Source organism: Podarcis melisellensis (genome assembly GCF_964234715.1).
Source record: "Podarcis melisellensis genome assembly, chromosome: 9".
Taxonomy (NCBI): Eukaryota; Metazoa; Chordata; class Lepidosauria; order Squamata; family Lacertidae; genus Podarcis; species Podarcis melisellensis.
The window spans coordinates 15456860-15481333 of NC_138541.1; the positions used below are offsets into that span (position 1 = coordinate 15456860).

The 24474-nt window shown below is 45.2% G+C and overlaps 1 protein-coding gene across 1 annotated transcript in view; it reads left to right on the plus strand.

The window, feature by feature from the left end:
- The first annotated feature begins 2327 nt into the window (after nt 1–2327).
- The window catches only part of LOC309377506 (putative E3 ubiquitin-protein ligase HERC6), a 28869-nt gene continuing 6722 nt past the window's right edge, over nt 2328–24474 (plus strand). The window contains exons 1-17 of the mRNA XM_081924867.1: nt 2328–2647; nt 5648–5804; nt 6920–6996; nt 7762–7989; nt 8639–8733; nt 9046–9173; nt 10628–10773; nt 11365–11438; nt 12901–13028; nt 14319–14378; nt 14943–15039; nt 16211–16400; nt 18947–19098; nt 19488–19604; nt 20662–20772; nt 22000–22170; nt 22732–22878. Of these exons, the coding sequence (XP_081780993.1) occupies nt 2392–2647; nt 5648–5804; nt 6920–6996; nt 7762–7989; nt 8639–8733; nt 9046–9173; nt 10628–10773; nt 11365–11438; nt 12901–13028; nt 14319–14378; nt 14943–15039; nt 16211–16400; nt 18947–19098; nt 19488–19604; nt 20662–20772; nt 22000–22170; nt 22732–22878 (2334 nt within the window). The 5' untranslated portion in view covers nt 2328–2391. The remainder of the gene's footprint in view (nt 2648–5647; nt 5805–6919; nt 6997–7761; nt 7990–8638; nt 8734–9045; nt 9174–10627; nt 10774–11364; nt 11439–12900; nt 13029–14318; nt 14379–14942; nt 15040–16210; nt 16401–18946; nt 19099–19487; nt 19605–20661; nt 20773–21999; nt 22171–22731; nt 22879–24474) is intronic.

Genomic DNA, 24474 nt, shown 5'->3' on the forward strand with positions numbered 1-24474 from the left:
TGAATAGGCTGAGCCTGTGACCGGGATTCAGGAATTAAGTAGTTATAATGACAAAAGATTTTGAATTATGGTGCTGGAGGAGACTCTTGAGAGTCCCATGGACTGCAAGAAGATCAAACCTATCCATTCTGAAGGAAATCAGCCCTCAGTGCTCACTGGAAGGACAGATCCTGAAGCTGAGGCTCCATTACTTTGGCCACCTCATGAGAAGAGAAGACTCCCTGGAAAAGACCCTGATGTTGGGAAATATTGAGGGCACAAGGAGAAGGGGACGACAGAGGACGGGATGGTTGGACAGTGTTCTAGAAGCTACCAACATGAGTTTGACCAAACTGCAGGAGACAGTGGAAGACAGGAGTGCCTGGTGTGCTCTGGTCCATGGAGTGCCTGGCGTGCCACTGCTTCCATGAACACGGTCTTAACAGTGAGTCTGCAAGTGACTGTGGAGGCCAATTCTGGATCCACATGTCCTTCCATGGTGGGGACATAGGTATCTGGAAGGGAGTTGATCACGGTGAGGGTTTGCCAAGCGTGCCTTCCTCTTAGCACGTTTCTCCCTTTCGTCCTGAATTTGAGCCTCTTCAAAGTCCATGACACCTTTGGTAAAGGCTGTTCTCCAACTGGAGCACATCTGCAGCCAAATGGAAAATTAATGATGTCTCCTGCACCTCTGAGAGGAGTGTGGAAGAGGGAATTTCATCAAGTGTCTTTTGCATGACAAACTGCTCCTGCTGAATTCCTTCTGTGCAGCCATTCAAGTTTGCAAGACCCCTTTCCCCAACCATATCTGGCCACCCTAAGGTGGCATTCATTTTCCAGCCAGGTGCAGCCAGCCAGGCAAGATGCAAAAGCTAGCTATGCTGCAGGATCCACCCGCCGCTAAGACTCCCTCACTGTGTGAATTCCAGTGGGAGTGCAAGCTTAGTGTGCTATTTGCAGCCAAATACAGCAAAGGGTAGATAAGGCAAGAAATAGGGATGATGACTGAAAAAGGGCCAAAACAAAGACTGTGGGAAGAACAGGGGAAATTAAGAGATGTGGGGAAAGGGGACTAATAGATATGAGGTGGGAAATGAGGAGGAAAGGGGAGTGTAACAGGGAACGGAATACAGTGGTACCTTGGTTTGCAACCGCTTTGGAATACAACCATTTTGGATTACAACTACGTCAAACCCGGAAGTGCGTGTCCCTTTTTTTGGAATACAACCCATTTGGAGGGGATTACACCCCCCCCTTTTTGAAGCCCCATTGGCGAAAGCGCACCTTGGGTTACAACCTGTTTTGGTTTACAACCAGACCTCCAGAACGGATTATGGTTGTAAACCAAGGTACCACTGTAATGGAATTGTAGAGTTGGAATGGACCCGGGGTCATCGTCCAACCCCCTGCAATGTAGGGATCTTTTGCCTAACACGGGGCAAAGTTGGTGCAGAGAGCACAGTGGGGTTATAGTTTGAAAACACCACTTTGCTCATTTTTAAAAAATAATAATTTTTATTAGTTTTCAATTACAACTGCTTTGCTTCTTAAAACAACAAGGCTCCTGTGCATTTAACAGCCACCTAACAGGCTGAAAATCAGTGAGTGTGACTTCTTGCAGCAACGAGTGTTACAGTGCACTGGCAGGAGACTGACGCACTGCAAGCTAAGGTGTGCAGCACTTTAAAAATACAGTCTGCAGCATTCGAGGAACTTCAGTAATAGTTGCAAGGTAGAATTAAGATATATTAAGAAAAAGTTTAATTATGATAAAAGTGTGTATGGACAATAAGTAATATGAAATCGAAATATGGAATAGACGGGAAGTTGGGTCTTTAGTGTTAAGACGAATTTATGTTTTATCGTTTGTTAAGAAAATTATGTGTCTGTGGTTATTCCTGTGCGTAATTTGGTATTTGTTTTTTCTCTTTCTTTTCTTCTTTTCTTGCTGTATTAATAATAATAATAATAATAATAATAATAATAATAATAATAATAATAATAATAATAATGGAAGAGATAAAAACACAGTATGCTTGCCAACAGGGGGAAGAAACACACAACAACAATACCTGCATTTATTTTTTTAAAAGGTCTTCTTATCCGTCCCCCTGCGGTTTTAAGAGCTGTGTGACAAGCAAAAAGGAAACTCCCTACTCCTCCAGCAAGGAGAGGGATGCAACGCAGGGCGTTGGAATAGATGACCCTGGTGGATCCCTTTCCACTTCCACGATGCTGTGATTCTAGTCTTCCCTCCCTGATTCCGATCCTCCGAATATTTTTGTGGGCGGGGCCCTCTGGGAGAGGCGGGCCGGTTTGGCCATCATTCAGGCCCAGAGCTCAGTTGCGCGCAAGAGGTGCTCAGCCAGCTGGAGGAAAGTTGAGCCGAAGTTGGGCAGGGAGGGAGCAAGGATGCCGACGATGCTGTGCTGCTGGGGGAACGGCTCCTTCGGGCAGCTGGGGCTGGGCGAGGAGGGGGTCTCGGAGCCGCTGCCTTTCCGTCGGGCCCCCGAAGCCCCCGGCGGGCCGGAGGTGGTGCTGGTGGCCTGCGGGGAGCGGCACTCGCTGCTGCTTCGGGCCGATGGCAGCGTGGCTTCTTGCGGGGACAACGCCCAGGGGCAGCTGGGCAGGAGGCTCCCCCCGGGGCAGCGGCGCGCCCACGTGCCAGGTAGGGACACTACACGAAGGGTCGGCGTGGGGGGCGCGCGCCTGTCTTTTTCTACCATCTCTAACCCTCTTCTCACTTCGCAGTTTCTAAATTTGGGAAATCTCTTTCCATCACAAAGGGGAGAGAAGGAGGGGAGGCCCCGATCTTAAGAGTGAACGGAGCATCTTCCTCTTTGCACTTCCTTTCCAAAGAAGCCAGAAATAATATTTTTAATGCTGCTTTTTTTGGGGGGGGTGTATTGGTTTGTTTTGCTTTTGTTTTATTGTCTTGTTTTGCGTTTTCGTTTTGTCACTTTGTGTTTCGAACCGTCCTGTGATCCTCGGGTGAAGGATTATTACAAATAATAATAATATATGCATTGATGTGAGCTGGCCGGGCATTCCTGGCCGGGCATGCAAATATTGTTAGTGAAAATGAAAAAAATGAAGTAGACGTCCCCTGCCCTGGCGAAGGCAAAAACTTCGCTTCCCCCTCCTTCTCTCCTTTTGTTGAGCTGGGATATTCGTCCCTCTTTGTGTATAATACTGTATTTTAAGGATCCTTCCTTACAACTTTTCCTGTTTGTAGACTGGAAACACACACACACCTGCGAGGGGGGCAAACATCTAAAGGATGTTGTGGGGAAATGCAAGCCATTCCCTTCCCACCAGGGGACACCCCCGGGGTTGGGGGCTTGAAATTAAATAGAATCCTAGAATGGTAGCGTCGGAAGGGATTCCTAAGGACCATCTATTCCAACCCCTGGTCCACCCCATCCAATCTGAACCCATACCGGATCTTGCTTAGCAAATGTGCTAGCAGTTTTACCGCTGCACCACTCGGCTGCTTCTAAAGTGGTTTGGGTTGGGGGGCTCTTCTTCTCGCCCACCGAGAGAAAATATTTCAGCCCTTTCCCTGCCACGTAGGGGTGAGTCACCGCTGTACCTGAGAGCGCCTTTTAAGTTTCAGTTTCCGCTTCTCAGCCTTGACTCGCATCCTTTTATAAGAGCCTCTGGTGAGGAGGCGCGCTTTGCAAAGACACTTTCGGTTTCCGTTCCTCTCTCTTGCGCGCTCTTGCCACCAGCTGGTCTCCCTGTTATTTGAGATAATGAGGTTTTTTTGTCTGCTCCGGGCACTTGCCCAAACTGAAATTAGGCTTCCAGAAAAAAACAAAAAAACTAGACGGTTTTGCAAGTGGAGGCTTGATGACCCTTTGCCATTTTGCATCACGCTCTTTTCAGCAAATAAGTTTCCTGGAAAATATTGCTTTCACAAGGAGCGCGGAAGCAGTAATTAATCCAAGACTGCCTTTAGAAAAGGGATGGAACAAATGCAACTACTTGTTTTTGGTCACTGCCTTTCTTTTGTTACACCCTCATCCCTTAGGAAGAGGAAGATTTCCCTTTCTCTTGTGGGGCTACCTTTGAAAGTGACCCGGAAACTACAATTAATCCAGAATGCGGCAGCTAGACTGGTGACTGGGAGCGGCTGCATATAAAACCGGTCTTGAAAGACCTACACTGGCTCCCAGCATGTTTCCGAGCACAATTCAAAGTGTTGATGCTGACCTTTAAAGCCCTAAACGGCCTTGGTCCAGTATACCTGAAGGAGCGTCTCCACCTTCATCGTTCTGCCCTGACACTGAGGTCCAGCGCCGAGGGCCTTCTGGCGGTTCCCTCACTGCGAGAAACCAAGTTACAGGGAACCAGGCAGAGGGCCTTCTCGGTAGTGGCGTCCACCCTGTGGAACGCCCTCCTACCAGATGTCAAAGAGAAAAACAACTACCAAACTTTTAGAAGACATCTAAAGGCAGCCCGGTTTAGGGAAGCTTTTAATGTTTAATAGGTTATTGTATTTTAGTGTTTTGTTGGAAGCGGCCCGAGTGGCTGGGGGGACCCAGCCAGATGGGCGGGGTATAAATAATAAATTGTTGTTGTTGTTCTCACCAGATCTGCACAGCAAGGTTGTTTTCCCCTTCTGTGTTTCAAGTTTGCTTTCTTACCTTCCTGCACACGCAGATGGGGTCTCCTTAACCCCATACCCCATGGGCCATTATTACCTGATTTGTTTCCCGGCACAAAACTGCGGTCTCACTGAACCTGCCAACTTGTGAGATCACTGAAAGGAATAATGTTTTTAACTGCTTTTAGATGCTTTACCTGGGCATTGTTTTTTAAGAACATTTTTAGAATATTTTTTGTTTTTTGCTTTGTTTCCGTTTTCAAATTGCGCATCTGCCTGGCGGAAAGAGTGTGCGGATGTCCTGCTTTCTCATGCCCCAAAAGTTGGGTGGTATGTGCTTGGGATAGTTGACCCATCATATCTATTCTTTGCAACAACAAAAATGCCCTTTATATAGATTGTGCAATAAATAATAGATTTATATATTTTGGAAAGTTGTTTATTCATCTGTTTGCTATTCATTTGGACACCTGCTAATTCATTACTTCAAGCTTTGCGTGATGGTTTCTGAAGTCAAGGAGCAGGATTTTGTCTATATTTGGATGCAAGTGGACGCCATTTTGATTGAAGATGGCAGACTGATCCTTTGAAGACTGCTCTGATTTTAACCACTCTGATTTTAAAACCAGCTCTGATTTTAATCAAAGCTGCACTGGTGTGTGGGTTTTTTGGGGGGAGTGTTCTTAGAATTACCAACCAACACCAGATATGAGGCTGCTAATCATTTTTTAAAAATCGCATTGAGTGGCATGTTCAGATGTTAAACCATGGTTTAGCATTAATAGAAACAAGCCTGGGGTGCGAGCCCTCCCCCTTTTTGAGATCAAAATCCTCCACTCTTGCTGTAACTTATGGCTTTCAGACTTGAGGACCTATGGTTTGTTCTAACTATAGTCACCTAAAATAAGTCAAGATCAAACCGTGGGTATCTTGACTCACAAATGGGGGAGTTCATGAACCCAAGTAATCACCATTTACCTTTCTAGACGGTTTAAATATGTCAATGACCCCTCTGGCTATACAAATGAATATTCTTTTTTATGTGTCCATCTTTGAAAGAGCAAATCCAAGCACTGGAAACACAAACCATTGTCCACGTAAGCTGTGGGAAGGAGCACTCACTGGCCGTTTGCAACAACGGGAGAGTTTTCTCGTGGGGAGCTGGAGCTTTTGGACAGCTGGGCACTGGAGAATTAAAAGAGCGTCTGATTCCAAAGTAAGCAGCTAATAATACTCTCGGCGCTTGCCAAAACAGAGTTGTGTTGTAAATGTGGGAATACAGCCGTACCCCGGTTGACAAATGCCTTGCGAGTCTAATGTTTTGGTTCCCAAATGCCGCAAACCAGGAAGTGAGTATTCTGGTTTGCAAACATTCTTTGGAACCCGAACGTCCAGCTCGGAAGGCGTGCCTTGGTTTCTGAATGATTTGGAAGTCGAACGGACTTCCGGAATGTATTCCGTTCGACTTCCAAGGTCCAACTGTACTGACTTAATCCAGGGAAAGGGGAGTTCAAATCTCCTTTCACCTATGCTTTTTCCTGACAGCCTTGGGAGGTTTTTTCTCCTCTGCCTCAGATCTGGGCTGTACTTGCCTCTTCAAAATCTGCTCACCTTTCCTTACCTAGAAATGCTAGGAATTGTGAACCTGAGACCTTCTGCATGCAAACCATGGGTTCTAGTATTGAACTATATGGCTTTGCTTTCTTGCAGTTAAGAAAAAACTGAGAAAGTTGTTTGTAATCAAAATCCTGGGGAAGGAAATGCCTCTCTCCCAGGCTGATTGCTTGCTTAGCACAGCTGCCTTTAAACTTTGTTTCAGTTTTGTAATAGTCGCTGTTACTTCTCCCTCTTACCTTTTGCTTGTTTTTTTCTTTAAGAATACATATTACTGCTGTGGGCTGACCCTGGTGTTCTGGTTAAAAGCTAAAGAGAACGACTGCTTCAATGAGTCATCTGCATTTCTGGAAATTTAGCATAACATTCAGTTATAATCATTGATTTAAAATAGCAATGATTTATTTTGTCATCGGCACATTAGCAATTTGATGGTTGTCTTTTTTTTAATGCTTTAAAAATAGTTTACCATTATTTGCCAGGCCACTTGGCCAACCTTTTTCTTTAAAAAAAAAGAAAACAACATCAGCCTATTTAAATGCCTAAACCCCCATTCTAAAAGTGTCGGTCACAATAAGACTGCTTCCCCTAGGCATGTTTAATAAATAACCCTAATTAATATATAACCCTAAGGATACTGACTTCATACATTTATTCTGTCTCAATACTTTTTTCTGAATTGTAAAATCTAAAATTTTCTTTCCATGACTTTTACAGGAAGGTGGATGGTTTGTCTAAATACAAAATAATACAAGTTGCTTGTGGGAATTATCACTCAATAGCCCTGGCGAAAGGTAACCATTCACTTCAAACTTTGCTCCATTTCTATGATTTGCTTCAAATGCTTGGTTGTAATAATAGAGTCTCAAAATGTCATAGAATTGTAGAGTTGGAAGGGACCCTGAGAATCATCTACTCTAACCTGCTGTCCCATACAGGGATTCGAACCTGCAACCTTGGAGTTATCAGCACCATGCTCTAACCAATAGAGCTATGGCTTCAATGGAATCTTAGGCAGGCCTTAGTCCCGGAGTATAGAACTGGCCCTGACTAGTGGGCAAAAGGGTTACCACCCCAACCCTTTGTGGGTGGAGCTTGATAGGTGGGTGGAGCCTCCCACCTACCAATCACCTGACACCACAGTGACGTCAGGTGACCTTTTCCCCCCTCTTTCATATTGCTGTCTTGCCCAGTGCTTTGCATAGGGCGTTGCAGGCACCTATTTTCCCCTGCCCCAAACCTGATGTAGTATAGGTGGGGTTGGCATGGCTGAAATGGCCTTTTGTGGGGCCAAGTGGGGACGCTTGGTGGGACTAGTCAGGCCCACAGACCAGAGATATCTCAGGTCCAGCTTTAGCCCAAAGGGAGGTGAAGGATTGTCAAGGTTGGGAAAAGCTGCTCATGAATAGACCCTGAAATCCTCTGGTGTTTCCAGGGGTTCTTCAGAAGGCAGCTTGGTGTGAAAATGGTACCCTTGATGAAGAAAGGTTTGCTGGTCTTTCCAGCTTGTGAGGAGACTGTCATGTAAATACGTAATCTATTTTCTTCCTCAAATGAAGATGGCCGAGTTTTCTCATGGGGGCAGAACAGTCATGGCCAGCTTGGTCTTGGAAAAGAAGTCACGTACCAGGCTGGGCCGCAGCAAATTTCTGCTCTTGACGGCATCCCGTTGGCTCAAGTGTCTGCCGGCGGGTCACAGAGTTTTGCCCTGTCCCTTTCCGGAGTTGTGTATGGATGGGGAAAAAACAATGCACACCAGCTGGGATTGAGTCAGGCCGACCCCAAAGGTAAGCATGGTCTTTGAAATCATGTTTCTTTGATGACCAGCTCTTGGTTGCTTCCACTTGCGGGTTGTGTAATGGTTCGGGAAATGGTTGCCCAAGGAAGCGAGGACTATTGAGGTGTAAAACTGAAGTGGAAGCGGTTTTGATAATTCCACAACATCCTTCAGAGCATAAACAAGTTAGGGTGCTTCAAGATGGTTGTGGAATAAGTGTTCCTCATGCATGCAATGCTCCACTTTCTCCAGTGTCCACACAATGTTGTTGTTATCACAAGATAAGCCATATTTTTCCTCAATTAATCTAGATTCTCCCAATTCTGGTTGAGAGAACCCGTTAGCAACAATTCCCTTGTGGTATGATGCCCCTATACGGAAGCTTCTTTTAAAATTAGTGTTCAGACCACTTCACCAGACCTTTAAATATTACATCTGTCCTATTTATTTCTCTGTTTGAGGCCCTGTTTTCTCACTTAATATGCTTTTGTTTTGTTTTGCTTTAAGTTTTTAAAATAAAAAGTCTTCCAAAATTATGGTTGCCTTGATAGGAAGTGAATTTGAAATCTGACCAGAAAGTAGCATAATGACATTTTTTCCCAAAAGAAATTGGACATAAATACATTTCATTATGATAAGCAAATATGCCTCTCCAACAGAGCAAATCTTCAAACCACACTCAATAGCTGCTCTGAGGAAACTTGATGTGATTTACGTCAGCTGTGGAGATGAACATACCGCTGTGCTCACTCAGGTTGGTACACCCCAAAACTTTTGATGTCGACTAACACCAGATTGTGCCTGAAAGCGAGGGAACAGCCCTTACCTAGAGATACCTGGGGTTGACTCTGAAACCTTCTGCATGCTGTACTGCTGAGCTATGGTCCCTTCATAGCAGATAAGGAACATAGCAGATAATTTACAAAAGCAGTGTGTTGGGGTTGCAAGAGGAATTAGAAATGAGAACCGTTTTATTTTCTTGGAACTGGAAACACGCAGTAGGCATTATTAACAAGAGTAATAATAGTTTAATGCTAGAACTCTGTTTTGCCAAAACTCTGAATAGAACGGCAGCGTATTCACATTTGGAGATGACAGCGCCGGACAACTAGGGCGTAGTTCTTCAGCCCTAAAGACTGGCCCCGAAAAACTTGACTCAGTTGATGGTCCTGTTTCTCATCTGGCGTGTGGAAGGTATGTACCGTAGCCTTACTCATATGTAATGTTGGTCTTACAGGGGATGCGGGTGGTGCTGTGGTCTAAACCACTGAGTCTCTGGGGCTTGCCGATCAGGTTGGCGGTTTGAATTCCCACAACGGGATGAGCTCCCGTTGCTCGGTCCCAGCTCCTGCCAACCTGGCAGTTCAAAAGCACACCAAAAAGTGCAAGTAGATAAATAGATACCACTCCAGTGGGAAGGTAAACAGCGTTTCCGTGTGCTGCTCTGGTTTCGGTGTCCCGTTGCTCCAGAAGTGGCTTAGTCATGCTGATCACATGACCCGGAAAAACTGTCTGCAGACAAACGCTGGCTCCCTCGGCCTGTAAAGCGAGATGAGCGCCGCAACCCCAGAGTCATCTGCACCTGGACTTAATTGTCAGGGGTCCTTTACCTTTACCTTTTTTAACATTGGTCTTGGTCCTGACGTCATGCAATACCTGCTTGCTGTCTATTGACACTTCTGCTGTGTCTACATGTGCTTCAGGAAGTGGGGCAAGCTAGTAGGCTGTCATGAGGGTGTTGGAGCTGGTCGACACAGCTCATTCCCTGCTTACACCGATTCACCCTACAGAATTTCGTCTGGATGGGGCTGTTTCGTAAAAGTGAAGTGGCACATCAGCGAAACTGTAAAGCACAGATCATGGGGAATCTGTGGCTCTGCAGATGCTGTTAGATTACAGTTCTCGTCATTTCTGACCGTTAACGTGCTGGCTAAGGATGATTGGGGGGGGGTCCAACCAGCTCTGGAAGGCTACAGGTTCTCCATCCCTGCTGTAATGGGACATGGAATTCCTGGCAAGCAAAAAAACCCACAACACTTGTCAAAATCCATTGGTATGATAGAAAACGAGTGAGGTCCCAACTAAAGAAAAACGGCAACTTAAGCTGACGGAATATGCGCAGCTTGCAGAGCTAACATACAGAATAAAGAACAAGAACATAAACATTTAGAGAAGAGTGGAAAACATTTATTGAATATATGGGGGAAAATTGTGTACACTTGAAAACGTTGGCAGCATTAAGATAAATTCAACAGTGTAAATAAGTTTTGAATAATGGAATACTGAATGGCTTAGTTTTTGTAAAAAAAATGCAGGGATTTATGATATGCAAAATGAACCATGGAAAGAGAAGAAGGGAAGTCATTGATATTTTAAGGATGTTTAAATGAGTATTCCAAATTGTAAAACAGAAGATTATATCAATTGCTATGAGCTGACATTGCATTTTACAGTTGCCTTTCTGTAAGCTTTATTTTTTATGTACACTGCTTAGAAATGCTAATGGCTGAGCGGGACATGAATATCTTAAATAATACAAAGGGTCATTTAACTGATACAACAGAAACAAGAGCTTCACTATTGGACCTCAAGTCATATTCTGTAAGGCGCATCACAGATTAAACTTACACTTTTCTCCCCTCAAACAGCTATCACACTGTTTGCATCTCTGCTTCTGGGCAGCTGATATCTTTTGGACGTGGACCCCAGCAGCAGCACAATGGAAGCGGACCATCTTCTAGCAAAAGCGACGGGAGACAATGTTTTAACATCAGCGCTCTGGTTTCTCCTAATGGTACATCTTTTCTCTTTCAAAAATTTAATTAATTGAGTCACCTGCGTTTCTGAAAATTGTACAAAAGACTTAGAAAATAAAAACAGCAACAATGTTTAGAAAAGAAACTGGCTCTGTGTAGACTACGAACATACTCTTCATTATTAAAATGTATATTTAATACTGAATCTCCTGTGGTCTGTATCCTGTATCAGGGATGTGGAATCTGTGTGCTTGTGGATGTCGTTGGACTCCACGTCCCATCAGCTCCAGCCACCCTGGCCAATTGGCAGGGAGCTGTAGTCCAGTAGTATCTGCAGGGCCATGGGTTCCCAATCCCTTTCTTTCTGACCCCGGAGCCACCTACCCACAGAACTGTCTTCCCCAGATTCAAACTCAGTTTATTGGTCGTCCACCGCTGCATTAAGGTACTGACTCAGGGCTTGCACAGCTTCTCCTGATTAAATAGTCTTCCATGGACACCCCAAAATGGTTCCTGTAGAATTTGCTTTGATGATCCCAGGAGAAGAGGGAAGGGAAAGTACCAGGAAAAGAAGCCCTGTTAACATGGGTTGAGCACTTAGGGCTGATCCGCTTTCATGTTCATTGCAGAATTGCTGGGTGTCCAAGTAAAACGGATTTTTGCTGGACCATACGTCACCTTTGCCACGGTGATTCGGACGCAGGTAGATGGCTCACCTTTTCTGTATATTCTGTTGACTTTGGGGTGTTTTCTAAAGGATGGGGGCACAGCCATAAATAGCTTGTTCATGCCGGCTTTCAACAAGCCTTCTCAATGGAGGTTTTTTATCCCAGTGGATATCTGCATTGGATCCAATTTAATTTTATGTATGTACAGTAGAACCTTGGTTTTCGAGTGTCTTGGAAGCCGAATGATTTGGAACCTGAATGCCGAAAACCTGGAAGTTGAATGATTCCGTTTGTGAACGCGCCTCAGAATGGCTTCTGAGGCGCATTCCTCCATTTTCTCCCATCGAAATTGCTGTCCGCCTATTGTGCCTTGGTTGTCAAACGTTTCGGAAGTCAAACGATCTTCTGGAATGGATTACGTTCGACAACTGAGTTTCCACTGTACTGTTGTTCTCTTGAGCTCTCTTTCTGTGTGTGTTTGAGTTTTTAAATATATCTATATAGCTGTTTATATATTTTTTTATTCAATTTCAAAGCACTTCAGGGTGGCTTATAGGAAGCAATGCACAGAAAAATAAAATAATGCAGTAGCATACTTCTAGCTTTGGCGAACTGCTAATAATAACTTCGGTAATAACTAAAGATAATGAGGCTGAAACTCTTGAGTTCAAACCACATCTTGGGCCTGAACTCACTACATTGTGGCTTGCCTAAGGTGTTCAGCCTTTTCCTCTTTCTCTGCTTCTACATTCCTCTCCCTGACCCCAGGTGCAGTATGGGAAGAATAATTCTGAGCTTCCTAACCAGACTATTTATAAGGATTGCTGAGATAATTCTATCTGGAGTATATTGAAACCTTGCACATTCTGCATGGCATTTTGTGAATTGTCCCAGTATTCAGCTGTAACCGTGAACTGTAGCTGTAGCTATTTCTTAACTATAGATAAGTTTTCAACAGCTGATCTTTTAAACCAGGCTTCCTCAGACTCGGCCCTCCAGATGTTTTTGAGACTACAATTCCCATCATCCCTGACCACTGGTCCTGCTAGCTAGGGATCATGGGAGTTGTAGGCCAAAAACATCTGGAGGGCCAAGTTTGGGGAAGCCTGTTTTAAACTATTTGGACCAAATTTGAGCGGCCCGTACCTCATCTCAAACCTATGCACCGCTTCTGGACTAAACACCAGGAAGAACTTTCTGATGGTAGGAGCTGTTCAACAGTGGAACAGACTCCCTCAGAAGGAGGGGGGACTATCCTTCATTGGGGGGTTATGGGCAGAGGTTGAAGGGCCATCTGGCTTGTTGAGATTCCTGCATTCCAGGGGGTTGCTCTAAATGACTCTTGTGGGTGTGGGGTGTCTCTTCCAACTCTACAATTCTGTGATGATGATCTCTGTCCTTGGTGGCTTTCTATTATCAATGATTAGCCATGTGACACCGAGGGATACTCTTTGACATGACATTTTGTATTGTATGTGGCGTGTTTTTGTTTCGAAGGATTCTGCGTATGCAAATACACCCACCTCTATGGAAACCTTGCCAAAGATTAGCCTGATCGACAGGGCAATGATGGAGAAGTGGTTGTTGGCAACAGCTGAAAGTGTGACGCGGCAGACGGCCAAAAGGTTGCAGTCTATATTTTCTTTTCCTTTAACAGGAGGAAAAACAGAGCATAAAGCTTCGATCCTGTTTTTATCAGGCTTTACAACTAAAACATCATAGGAGAGCCACTGTAGACAGTTCTGTTCTCTGTCAATGTGGCACTCTTAATTCTATTATTGCAATGATCCTTCCCAAAATGCTGGACAGATTTACAATTTATTGCACAAGCCTAATAATAATAATAATAATAATTTTATTATTCATACCCTGCCCATCTGGCTGGGGCTCCCCGGCCAATTTCAAAAAGGGTTCTTTAGTAAACCGGTTGCCATGTTTACTGCAGGTCTGTGGTTCCCCGACTTTCCCCATCACGGACCACTTGAAGATTGCTGAGGGTCTCAGTAGACTACTTAAATATTTTTCTGCCTCTTGTCGCAGTGCACCGTGCTCGATGCTGTCTTATTTTTTATTTCTTACAGCAATTATATCTTGTTGCATTACAACTTGGGATGCCATAGGCAGTGGCGTAGCGTGGGGGGTGCAGGGGGGGCCGACCGCACCGGGCGCAACATCTGGGGGTTAGGGTTAGGGGGCGCAAATCCACAGGTTAGGGGGCGCAAATTACTTGCCTTGCCCCGGGTGCTGACAACCCACGCTACGCCACTGGCCATAGGCTGTGAATCAGTAAGATACAATACAGAAAGTAAAAGAAGCAATTAAAAATCAATGTGAATATATATAATGCAATGGAATCCACATGAATCCACAGACACACCTGAATGACACTCATGGACCCCTGGTGGTCTGTACTCCACAGTTTGGGAACCCGTGCTGCAGAAAATTAATTTTATGATGAGTCTTACTTGGGTGTTGGCAATTGGATGTTCCGTTGCTTCTGTTTATGACAGCAGTCCTGTGGCCCTCCTGATGTTGCTAGACTACAACTCCCATCAAAACCAACCATCGACCATGATGTTTGAGACTAATGTAATTTGGGAGACCAAGAACCTATGGAAAACTGCAGATTCCCCATCCCAGATTTAAGCTCTATTTAGAATGCAATCCTAAACATACTTCCTGGGACCTGCTTCCAAAAACATAGGATTAATATGTTAATATGGAACTCTTCATAATCCGAAAGTATTAACATTGCAATTACTAGGGCTCCTGTAAACTGGATTTTAAACTATTTTAAAATGATCCACCAGTACCCCCAGACAGAGTGTTTACATCAGTATGAAATCCAACACGCCTGTAACCAGGCCGACTTGTTGCTGGTTTTTAAAATTGGTTTTCTTCTCCTTTTCCTGCAGAGAAATCGAAACAATATTTTCTTCCTCTCCTTGTTTGGCAGCAAGTTTTTTGAAACCACGGTAAGTAGCTTTCACCGCATGGGGCCAAACATGCAGAAGACGCCGTGGAGGTTTTGTTAGGAAATTATTTTGATTTTCTTATATAGTCATACCTCAGGTTACAGATGCTTCGGGTTGAGCATTTTCAGGTTGCGCACCGTGCTGAACCCGGAAGTGCCAGAACAGGTTACTTCTGGGTTTCGGTGCATGCGCAGAAGCACTAAATCGCGCTTTGAGCATGCACAGAATCGCAACCCGTGCATGCACAGACGCGGTGCTGGAGGTTACGAACGTGCCTCTCGCATGGATCACGTTCGCAACCCAAGCGTCCACTGTACAGTGGTATCCCTGGTTAAGAACTTAATTCGTTCTGGAGGTCCATTCTTAACCTAAAACTGTTCTTAACCTGAGGTACCACTTTAGCTAAAGGGGCCTCCCGCTGCTGCCACACGATTTCTGTTCTCATCCTGAAGCAAAGTTCTTAACCCGAGGTACTATTTCTGGGTTAGCGGAGTCTGTAACCTGAAGCATCTGTAACCTGAAGCACCACTGTATAAGGTGTCAAAATGGTAACTTTCCCCCCAGATCTGCCATGGAGACTGGCTGCTGTGTAGCAGTGGATCTTCAGAAAGCAAGAGAAATGCTCAAGGAACTTGCTACAAGGGACTGGATTGCTGGCAGGGTAAGGGAGAAAAGACCCATTTTTCCTAGTGTCAACATTTGGGTGTGAGTGGTCTTCCCTCCCGTGGCGAGACTGGTTCCCATGGAGACTTGTAGGGCAGAAGGTGAAGAGGCCAACAGTATGTGGAGACAGAGCCAACCTTTTCCAAGTTTGTCTCCATCCTTCTTCTCCCTCTTTGAGTTCTATCAGGAGCAACACTGGGAACGAGGAGCAAACTGACCGGCAGTGCCCCCCCGGACTGATTTTCCTTAGGCTTGTAATCTCTGATGGATTTCGAAGAGCATGTGCACAACGGGTGATAACATGCGCTCTCTTCTGGATGCATGCACCTTTGGGGGGGGCACTGTTCATATGATATCATCCCCCTGTCCCTCTTGTCAGTCTAAAGCAGCTGGAACGGTTATGCTCCAGTTTGTGCTGAGAATGCACTCCTAAATGGCTTGCTGCATATGTGTGTACACTGAGAGTGCTTTCTCAGGTATACTGACATTGCAGCGCAGTGACTTAATTGCCTCTGTATATCATTAAATCAACACAACAGTTTCAAACACCCCTCATTCCAAAGAAAGAGAGTATTAAAAACATCTGTGGAAACACTAAGGACTCGGCTACATTAGTAAAGAAGCAGCGATTTGAATGCACTATAAACATGCAACACCAGATGGTGCCAGAGAGCAGGAAATTTCAAAATGTGGTTTTCCGTAGAGATTTTTTCCCTTTTGTTATAACGAGCTAATTTCTGATTTACTTATAGCGTGTCACCTGCCCGTCCCCCCGTGTCTAGATCCACCTTAAGTGAGGGGAGGGGAAGAGAGATCACCGTTGCACACTAGTTTGAAAACATGCCCACCTCTGTGTACAGACATCAAGGATGCTAGTGCACAATGGTGTGTACAGTTACAAACAGCTACGTGCAAAAGCACTGTGTACATTACAATTGTACATAGCTTTGGCTTCTGTTGGGTAGTTTTGCTGCTGCCCTTTGAACTGCCTAGCCCTACAGATGTCAGAGCCGATAGGAAGGCCTTAGCAGTGTGCTCCAATTCCTACATTAACTTTACAAAAGTAAAGCTAAAAATAAGCTAACTGTAAGGGGGTAGGAGTGGGTGTTTGCAATCCATACCCAGTTAAACACACTGTTTTTCTTTCTTTTTTGCAAAATCGGCTGTAGATCTTTTCTTCTTTGCTGGACAACCTGATTCCTGCCCTTCCACTGAATTCTCCTCACCAGGAGGCTATCTCCAGCTTCCTCCTGCTGCCCGAGTGCTGTGCAGCTCTGGAAGCCCAGAAGATGCAGCATTTGGCTATTCCCTTTGCAAAGGCTGTCAATGGCCTGAGCAAACGCTCTTTGGACATTCTAGGTAATTGGAGGGTTGGTTTCCTCCCCGGTCACATGAAACCGTAGTTTAGTGTGATATCAGTATGTAGTCACGATGTGAGCCTGGATTTACAAAATGTGACATCCCATGGGTTTGGAACAGGCTAGAAGGGATGTGGGTGGTGCTGTGGGTTAAACCACAGAGCCTAGGACTTGCCGATCAGAAGCTTGGCGGTTCGAATCTCTGCGACGGGGTGAGCTCCCATTGTTCAGTCCCTGTTCCTGCCAAACTAGCAGTTCGAAAGCACGTCAAAGTGCAAGTAGATAAATAGGTACCACTCCGGCGGGAAGGTAAACAGCGTTTCCGTGTGCTGCTCTGGTTCGCCAGAAGCGGCTTAGTCATGCTGGCCACATGACCCGGAAGCTGTCTGCGGACCAACACCGGCTCCCTCGGCCACTAAAGCGAGATGAGCGCCGCAACCCCAGAGTCGGTCACGACTGGACCTAATGGTCAGGGGTCCCTTTACCTTTACCTAGAGGTAAAAATAGGCTCCCAGGAAGTCCTTAGTGCAGCAGTTCATCTTGCTTAGGTAGTGTCAGGGTACTGCCATCGAACAGGGTAGGGAAGCAGAGGGGCAGTTGGGTTACAGGGAACCTCCGAAAATCTTGCGAAGCAGTTCCTCTTCCTGTGGTCAGGAAAGCCATACCTCCAGCGGGGAAGAGGGGAAGGGACCAGAGGATGCTGCTGGGAGCCTCAGCACCGCTCCTGGCCAAGCCGGCCAGGAGGGAAGCATGCCTCTTCCGTCGCCCACCTTGCGCAGAGGTGTAAAATGCAAAGAAGGAAGGAAAAGGCTGGGGGTGATGAAGCTCTTATGCTGGGGGAAGACCCGGAAATGACCACTCCCGGATTCCGCTAGCGACTGAGGCAGACATGAACTTGTGGCTCTGCACTGTAAATAGTTTTGCTCCAAAATAAAAGCATGGATAGCTCAGTTGGTTAGAGAGTGGCACTGATAATGCCAAGGTTGCAGGTTCGATCCCAGTATGGGACAGCTGCATATTCCTGCATTGCAGGGGGTTGGACTAGATGATCCTCAGGACCCCTTCCAACTCTATGATTCTATGAAAGTAGGTCGGAGTCCTGACTGGCTACCATTGCCATCTGACAGGTAGATATGACAACTGTTGGAAGTATGCTCACGGAAGGCTAGAGTCTTGAAGGGACACAAACCTAAGCAGTTCTTTTCATGGGGTATGCATGTGTCCTAAGAGGTAAGATATATTTGAAGCCCCTGCAATTAGCAATTCTGCAAAGAAATTCTGGACTCTTGTGACCTGTCTAAATCTTGCAGATTTGCTCAGGGTACATTTGCTCCCATTTTGCATTGATCAGCTTAACACTATTTTGCAATTCATCCTTGGCTTGCTTGCCACGGGGTGGTTCAGATAGTTTTGCTGAGAGCTGAACTCCCGTGTCCAGCTGCTGCAAGTCTTGCTTGGCCAACTCCTAGCTTCTGAGATTTTGGTTGGCGTTGCTGCCTGCACAATGCCACTCGTTAAAACTTGCAGCATCTTTACAATGAAAGCGCTGGTTCCCAGGAACCATGAATCTGTCTTCTCTTGGGCTTCCTTAGAAGGATAGCAAACACAGTCCTGTCTGTCTTAGAAGCCAAGTTGACATCGTTCCACTGTCCTTGCCCAGAACTTGGTGTGGATAATGGAATTCTATAAAACCCAGTGCTTTATTTGAGGAATGGAGATGGGAGTTTCTAGGTTCATAACGGTTGGAAGTGAAACTTGCAAGTGAGTTGGTGTGCCTGATGAAATGGGGTCAGCTTCAGTTTTGAGGCAAAATGCCCTCGAGGAGACCCCAGTGTTGCCCCACCCCCAAATATTTCTAGATATTTTGATGAGAAGCAGTATGCCAATTGTGGTGCAGTGATTAGTGTGTCAGTCTTGGACCTGGGAGGCCAGGGTTCAAATGCCCACTCAAACATGAAGCTCACAAGGTGACCTTGGGCTGTCGGCATGCAGAGGGCTGAGAGGCCAGCTGGTTAGCCCCGGCTGGGCCATCTCCTTCCAGTCATCCCACTGCGAAGACCATCACATCTGCTCCGACGTAAATCAGCGACCCGGGCTTCTGAGCCAGGGCACACTATCAGCAGATCGAACTGCGCACACAGAATAGGCATGAGGCTTGTGGATGCATACTACAGCTACAGATTTATTAATCATAAATCAGGTCAAAGAAACATGTCGTCTCTCATGTCATCTCGGAAAGAACAGCAAAAGCAAAAACTATATGTACAATGGAAGTTCCCAGCATACTGTGCTGGAATGTGAACTGATATGTGACACGTAACAATCCCATGTCTGTTCCTTAAGGTGGAATGGAAATGTCAGCAGGGCCTGCACTGCCTCTCAGCCTAACCACCCTCAGGTAATCTGATGCACTTTAAATAAGAAGTTTGTTGCAGCAGGGCAACAAGCAGAAGAAAACAGGACTGCTTGTGTGGGAAAATATTCCTATCTGAATAGTGAGCTGTGGGGAAGTAGAATAAGATTTGCATGTTCTTTTTCTTCTTTCAGAAAAATGTTGGTCCTTCTTGCCAGCCTCGCATTTAGACCAAATAGTTCAGATGCTAAAGAAAGTGGTGCTCTCTCAGCTGCCCTATTACTCATACTACCCTGCCTGCCAGGTGTTGTTACCTCTCCTGGAAGTCCTGAAAAAGCTCTACAAGGTAGGCAACATCTTGCGGGCTGATGACCTGGTAGCTATCGTATTTTTCGCTCTATAGGACGCACATTTTCCCCTCCAAAAATTAAGGGGAAATGTGTGTGTGTCCTACGGAGCGAATGCGGGCTCCTTGGCTTCAGGGATAGCAACGCGAAGCCTCTGGAGCGTGGAGGGAGCGCTCAGGTTCCTTTTGCTGAAGCCGGGAGAGCAAGACTCTCCTGTCTTCAGCAGAGAGGGAGAGCTGTGCAGCGCCCCTTCAGCCAAGGGCACCTTGTTCTCCCCCTCTAAAACAAGGTGTGTCCTATGGTCGGGTGCATCCTATTGAGCGAAAAATACGGTATTTCTAGGTGTAAGATCATATGGACCTCAACCTTCTTCTGCTTGTCCTTCAAGGTCAACAAGAAGGCTAACTGCACGCTCCCGCTGAGCAACTTCTACATTCATGAAATCCGTCAAATAATTAATCCTTTTACAGATTTGGCAAGGTGGCATGTATGGGTGGAAGCCATGGTAAGTATGATTGCTTTGTGTCAAAAAGCTAAGAAACGCCAAGCTTGTGTATCTTGCATAAATTTGCTTCTGCATATCTTAAATGGGAGCATGTGCTCAGTCCTTTGTTTCTTGTTGAAGATTGTATGTGGCAGGACTTGGGACAAGATTTCTGCATGTCTTTCAGAGAGGCTGCCAGTCAGAATATATTGTGGTAGATTTAGATAGCCAATGTGGTACCCCTTCAACTTCTATGTGCCCTGGCCAGCATAGTCAATGGACTGCACTAACCTCTGACTAAGAGGAACCCAAAGTGTCTCATCCTTTCTCCAGTTTAAGACAGTGCTTGGAATGCAGTAGTTTGGTTTAGTAAAGTTCACTGAATTAGTTCAAAACTGTTTGAACTACACCCAAAAGTAGTTCCCATAGTAGCCGGATAAACGTAATGTGAATTAATTTCATTTTGGGTTAGAACTTCAAGTGCAGTCTCTTACATGTGTTTTTTGCTCTTAAAATCTTAGGGTCTAAGCTTAAAGATCATTGGGAAAACTAAACAATTCTCATTCCAGTGTGCATGTTTTGATGTTTTATTAGTCTGAACTTTATTTTACATATCAGTATATGTGAAATTACAAATACAGCAGCTTGTCACATTCTGAGGCTCCTTTGGATGAGTTGAACTGAACGTGAGCTGAACTAGTTTGTTTTGTAAAGGGCAGAACATAAACTGTAGTTAGCTCCTATTTGGATATTTATTTATTCAAAGTGAACTTTCCAAAGTAAAGAAGCTACCTTGTTTGTGTTAGCTGTTCACACATTAATAAACAGCATTCATTGTGGAAGGGTAGCCATTTTGTATCAGCGTAATCAACGTTTGAATCACACAGGGATGAAAGCATTTGAGAATTGTAGTAATGGCTGCCATATGGCAAACAATACCATCTTTATTTTTGCCACAGAAAAGTGTGTGTGAGAGAGTCAAAGTTGGGTGGAGACCAAAGATTGCTGGAAAAGGGAGTATGTTTGTTTGACTTACCACATGCACCCATTCTTTTAAACAACATTCTTTCTTTGCAAGAAATTGGACAAAGAGGACAACTGTCCCATCTCTTTGTGCTGCTTTCCTTTTGTCTACAATCCGCTGACAAAGATGGAAATATTTGATTACGAGTCTTATAACCTGCAAGAGGTAAGGCTGATACCTAAATGACTGTTAACCCAGCTTTGCTATTCTAGTAGTTGACTGGGTGACTGGGAGCGGCTGCCGAGACCATATAACACCGGTCTTGAAAGACCTACATTGGCTCCCAGTATGTTTCCGAGCACAATTCAAAGTGTTGGTGCTGACCTTTAAAGCCCTAAACGGCCTCGGTCCAGTATACCTGAAGGAGCGTCTCCACCCCCATCATTCTGCCCGGACGCTGAGGTCCAGCGCCGAGGGCCTTCTGGCGGTTCCCTCATTGCGAGAAGCAAAGCTACAGGGAACCAGGCAGAGGGCCTTCTCGGTAGTGGCGCCCGCCCTGTGGAACGCCCTTCCAGCAGATGTCAAAGCGATAAACAACTACCTGACATTCAGAAGACATCTTAAGGGAAGTTTTTAACGTGTGATATTTTACTGTATTTTTGGTTTTTATGGAAGCCGCCCAGAGTGGCTGGGGAGGCCCAGCCAGATGGGCGGGGTATAAATAATAAATTATTATTATTATATTATTATTACTATTTCTTGCGAGATGAAAGGCTACAGTGAATTTGGTTCTTATTCTTCCACTCTTCTTAGTGTGCAGGAGTCTCTGCATGCAGAAGAGCAGAATTGTGTTTGCTCCTCCAGGCCATTAGCTATGTGGAAGTGACTCTTGCATAGGACAGGGATGGGGAATCCTGTCTGAGGGAGGGCAGTATATAAATTTAATAAATAAAAAAATGTATGTTTGTCTCTTCCCCCATCCCTCCTGCTCATCGTTTAACCGTTTTGTGCAGCCGCAACTGGATTTTTAAAAATATAACCTCCCACTCTCCTCTCTCATTGGAATTATTTCTCATTATGCCTTTCATTCCTTCAGGGCCTCCTGCCTGCCTTGAGTTCCTTTCCCCATTAGTATACTTAGCAATTTGTTATGTACTGAAGTTCTCACCCCGGGCCAGCAGGGGGATACTGTAGATAGTTATTCAAATAAGGGATCGAAAGTGACGTTCAGTGATTGGATAGTTTTAGAAAATTGTTACAGTTACGTTGTACTGGAGCTCTATATATGCAGGCTGACTGAACCCTTCAGTTCAATTCTGTTCTGGCCTCTGAATAAACAAGAGCTGTTTGAAGATTCAGTATGTCGTCTGATATGTTCACCCACAACTTAACACAATGAATGCCTACCCAGCGTCTCTGAAGCACTTATTAAATATGTGCTGCTTTCCGCAGATTGTAAAGGCCAATGCTTGCGATACATTGGTACGCAATCGACTCCTGAGAAAAGGCGAACTCCCTAAATTGCCTATCTTCCCTTTGAGGGTACGACGCAAGAACCTTGTGGAAGATACGTTGCGCAAACTGAGTCAAGTAGAGGACATTAGCCTGAAAATGCAACTCTTGGTAAGCTGCCTAAGGCCTGCTAAAGTACTGCATAGTCGTGTTGTTCAGGGCTAAACTCTGGAACTAGGTGAAACGACCTCAATGACTAGGTCTGGATTGGGCCAGCTGGGGATATTCCGTCAAGGAAAGACAATCCCAATATAAAATAGCATGTCACTCAACTCTGGACAAATCTGAAGCACATTGTCTGGTGAGGTTTGTTTGTTTTATTTGCTCTTTTTTTTTTTTTTTTACATGTGTGACGTTGTTTTGCTGGGTGCTGCCTATTTCTATTTTGTTTCCACCAGCCCAAAGGAAAGGATGCAGCCTGCCTTTTCCCACCGCTTGGGTATTCACTGTATTTTTATTTATAGAACTGCTCTTTTGCACAAAACAGCTGTACAGTCATACCCTGGATCTCAAACCTCTTGGCTCCCAAACAAATTGGCTTCCGGTTTTTGAACATTCTTTTGGAACCTGAATGTCCAACGCAGGTTCCATGGCTTCTGGTTGGCTGCAGGAGCTGCCTAGTAAATGTGCTTTTCCTATTTTCTGTTCTCTCCTTTTATATTTGTCTTGCAGATTGAATTTGAAGGCGAGATGCCTGGTCACGAAACCGGAGGAGTCTTGGTCGAGTTCTTTTCCTATGTGTTTGAGGAGATGGTGCAGCCAGACTATGGGATGTTTATGTGCTGTGAGCAAAACTCCCCCATATGGTTTCCTTCTAGGGTAAGTATTTCAGACCTGGTCCAAACATCTAGGTCAGACGTAGGTGACCCCCCACCCCTTTTTTAAGCCAGTGGGCACATTCCCTTCTGATGGCTATATGCCACAGGTGAAAGTAGCCAGAGCCCAAATGAAAATTTTACTGCTTTTCTACAGTAGGGCTGTGTACATACAGTGGTACATTGGCTCTCGAATGGCTTAGTTGCTGAACAAATCGGAACACAAACGCTGCAAACCCGGAAGTAAGTGTTCCGGTTTGCGAACGTTTTTCAAAAGCTGATCGTCTGACACAGCTTCCGCTTGAGTGCAGGATTCTCCTGCAGCCAATCGGAAGCTGCGCCTTGGGTTTCGAACAGTTTTGGGAGTCGAACGGACTCCCCGAAGGGATTAAGTTCGAGAACCAAGGTAGCACTGTCCTATTCCTCTGAAGCATACTCAAAACACATTCTTTCCCTCAAAGAATTCTGGGCACTGTAGTTTGCCCTCACAGAGTACCAGTGCCCAACAACCCTTAACAAACTACAGTGCCCAGAATTCTTTGAGGGAAAGAATGTGCTTTAAAAATATGGTGTGTAGTCAGCCCCAAGCTACACTCACATCCCCCTCTGTATCCCCCATACAGAGAAACAAGAGTTCTAGGACACATTCCAGCCAGGTAAAAAACACACTCCCAGGATGCAAAGCAGGGCTAGTAACAGACTTTGAGCTGTGAGATTTCCAAGGGCCTGAGAGAGACATTTGTGGGGGGCATTTGGCCCCCAGGCCAGAGCTTCTGTATCCCTTTCTCAGGCTATTCCAGATGACACCCATTTCTAAGTCATCCATCTTTCCAGGCATGCCTGTTTCATTGCTGGGCTTACTTCATGAGTGTGTAAAGCCCAACCTGTGCATAGCTGTCAACTTACAGATTTGAAAATAAGGGACCAGCAGCCTTGAAAATAAGGGACCAGTGTAGGAATGAAAATCACGGGAGACGAGCAGCAGGTGTCATGAGAGGCGTCTGCCGGGGCAAGCCCCGGGAACTCTCTTTTATTGATTATTACAAACATTGCCACAGGTGTGCTTGTGGCTGATTGGTTGATACAAACACAAAGCAACTTGTTGCTGATTGGTTAACATAAGTACAAGGCGGGAATTACATATAGACATTAATCACCAATAGATTAAAGGCTGGGAAACGGGCCTGGAACTTAGACAGGCATGAAACCTCCTAATTAAATTATAACTAAAGATTGATATAGCATGACTAAAACAATTACTAATGATTGATCATAACATGAAAGAATATAATAATCGAGTTCCGTAGATGTGGTCAGCTATGCATTGAGAACAGGTCATCATGAACCTAAGATGAACTGAGCAAGGAGGGAATGTCTTGGTGTTTGGAACAGGTTCGTACAGTGTGTGCAGAAGCAGAGCAAAGCTTATGAGTGAGACTTCCCAGAATGCCAGAGAAAAGAAGCAAGAAGCGAGACTTCCCAGAATGCTGCAGTTATGTGCAGGAACAGAATTTCCCTTCAGACCAGCAGCCAAAATAAGGGACCTGCAGCCTCACCTGTTCCAGGCACTCCAGTCTTCCTGTCCTCCTGCAGTCTGGTC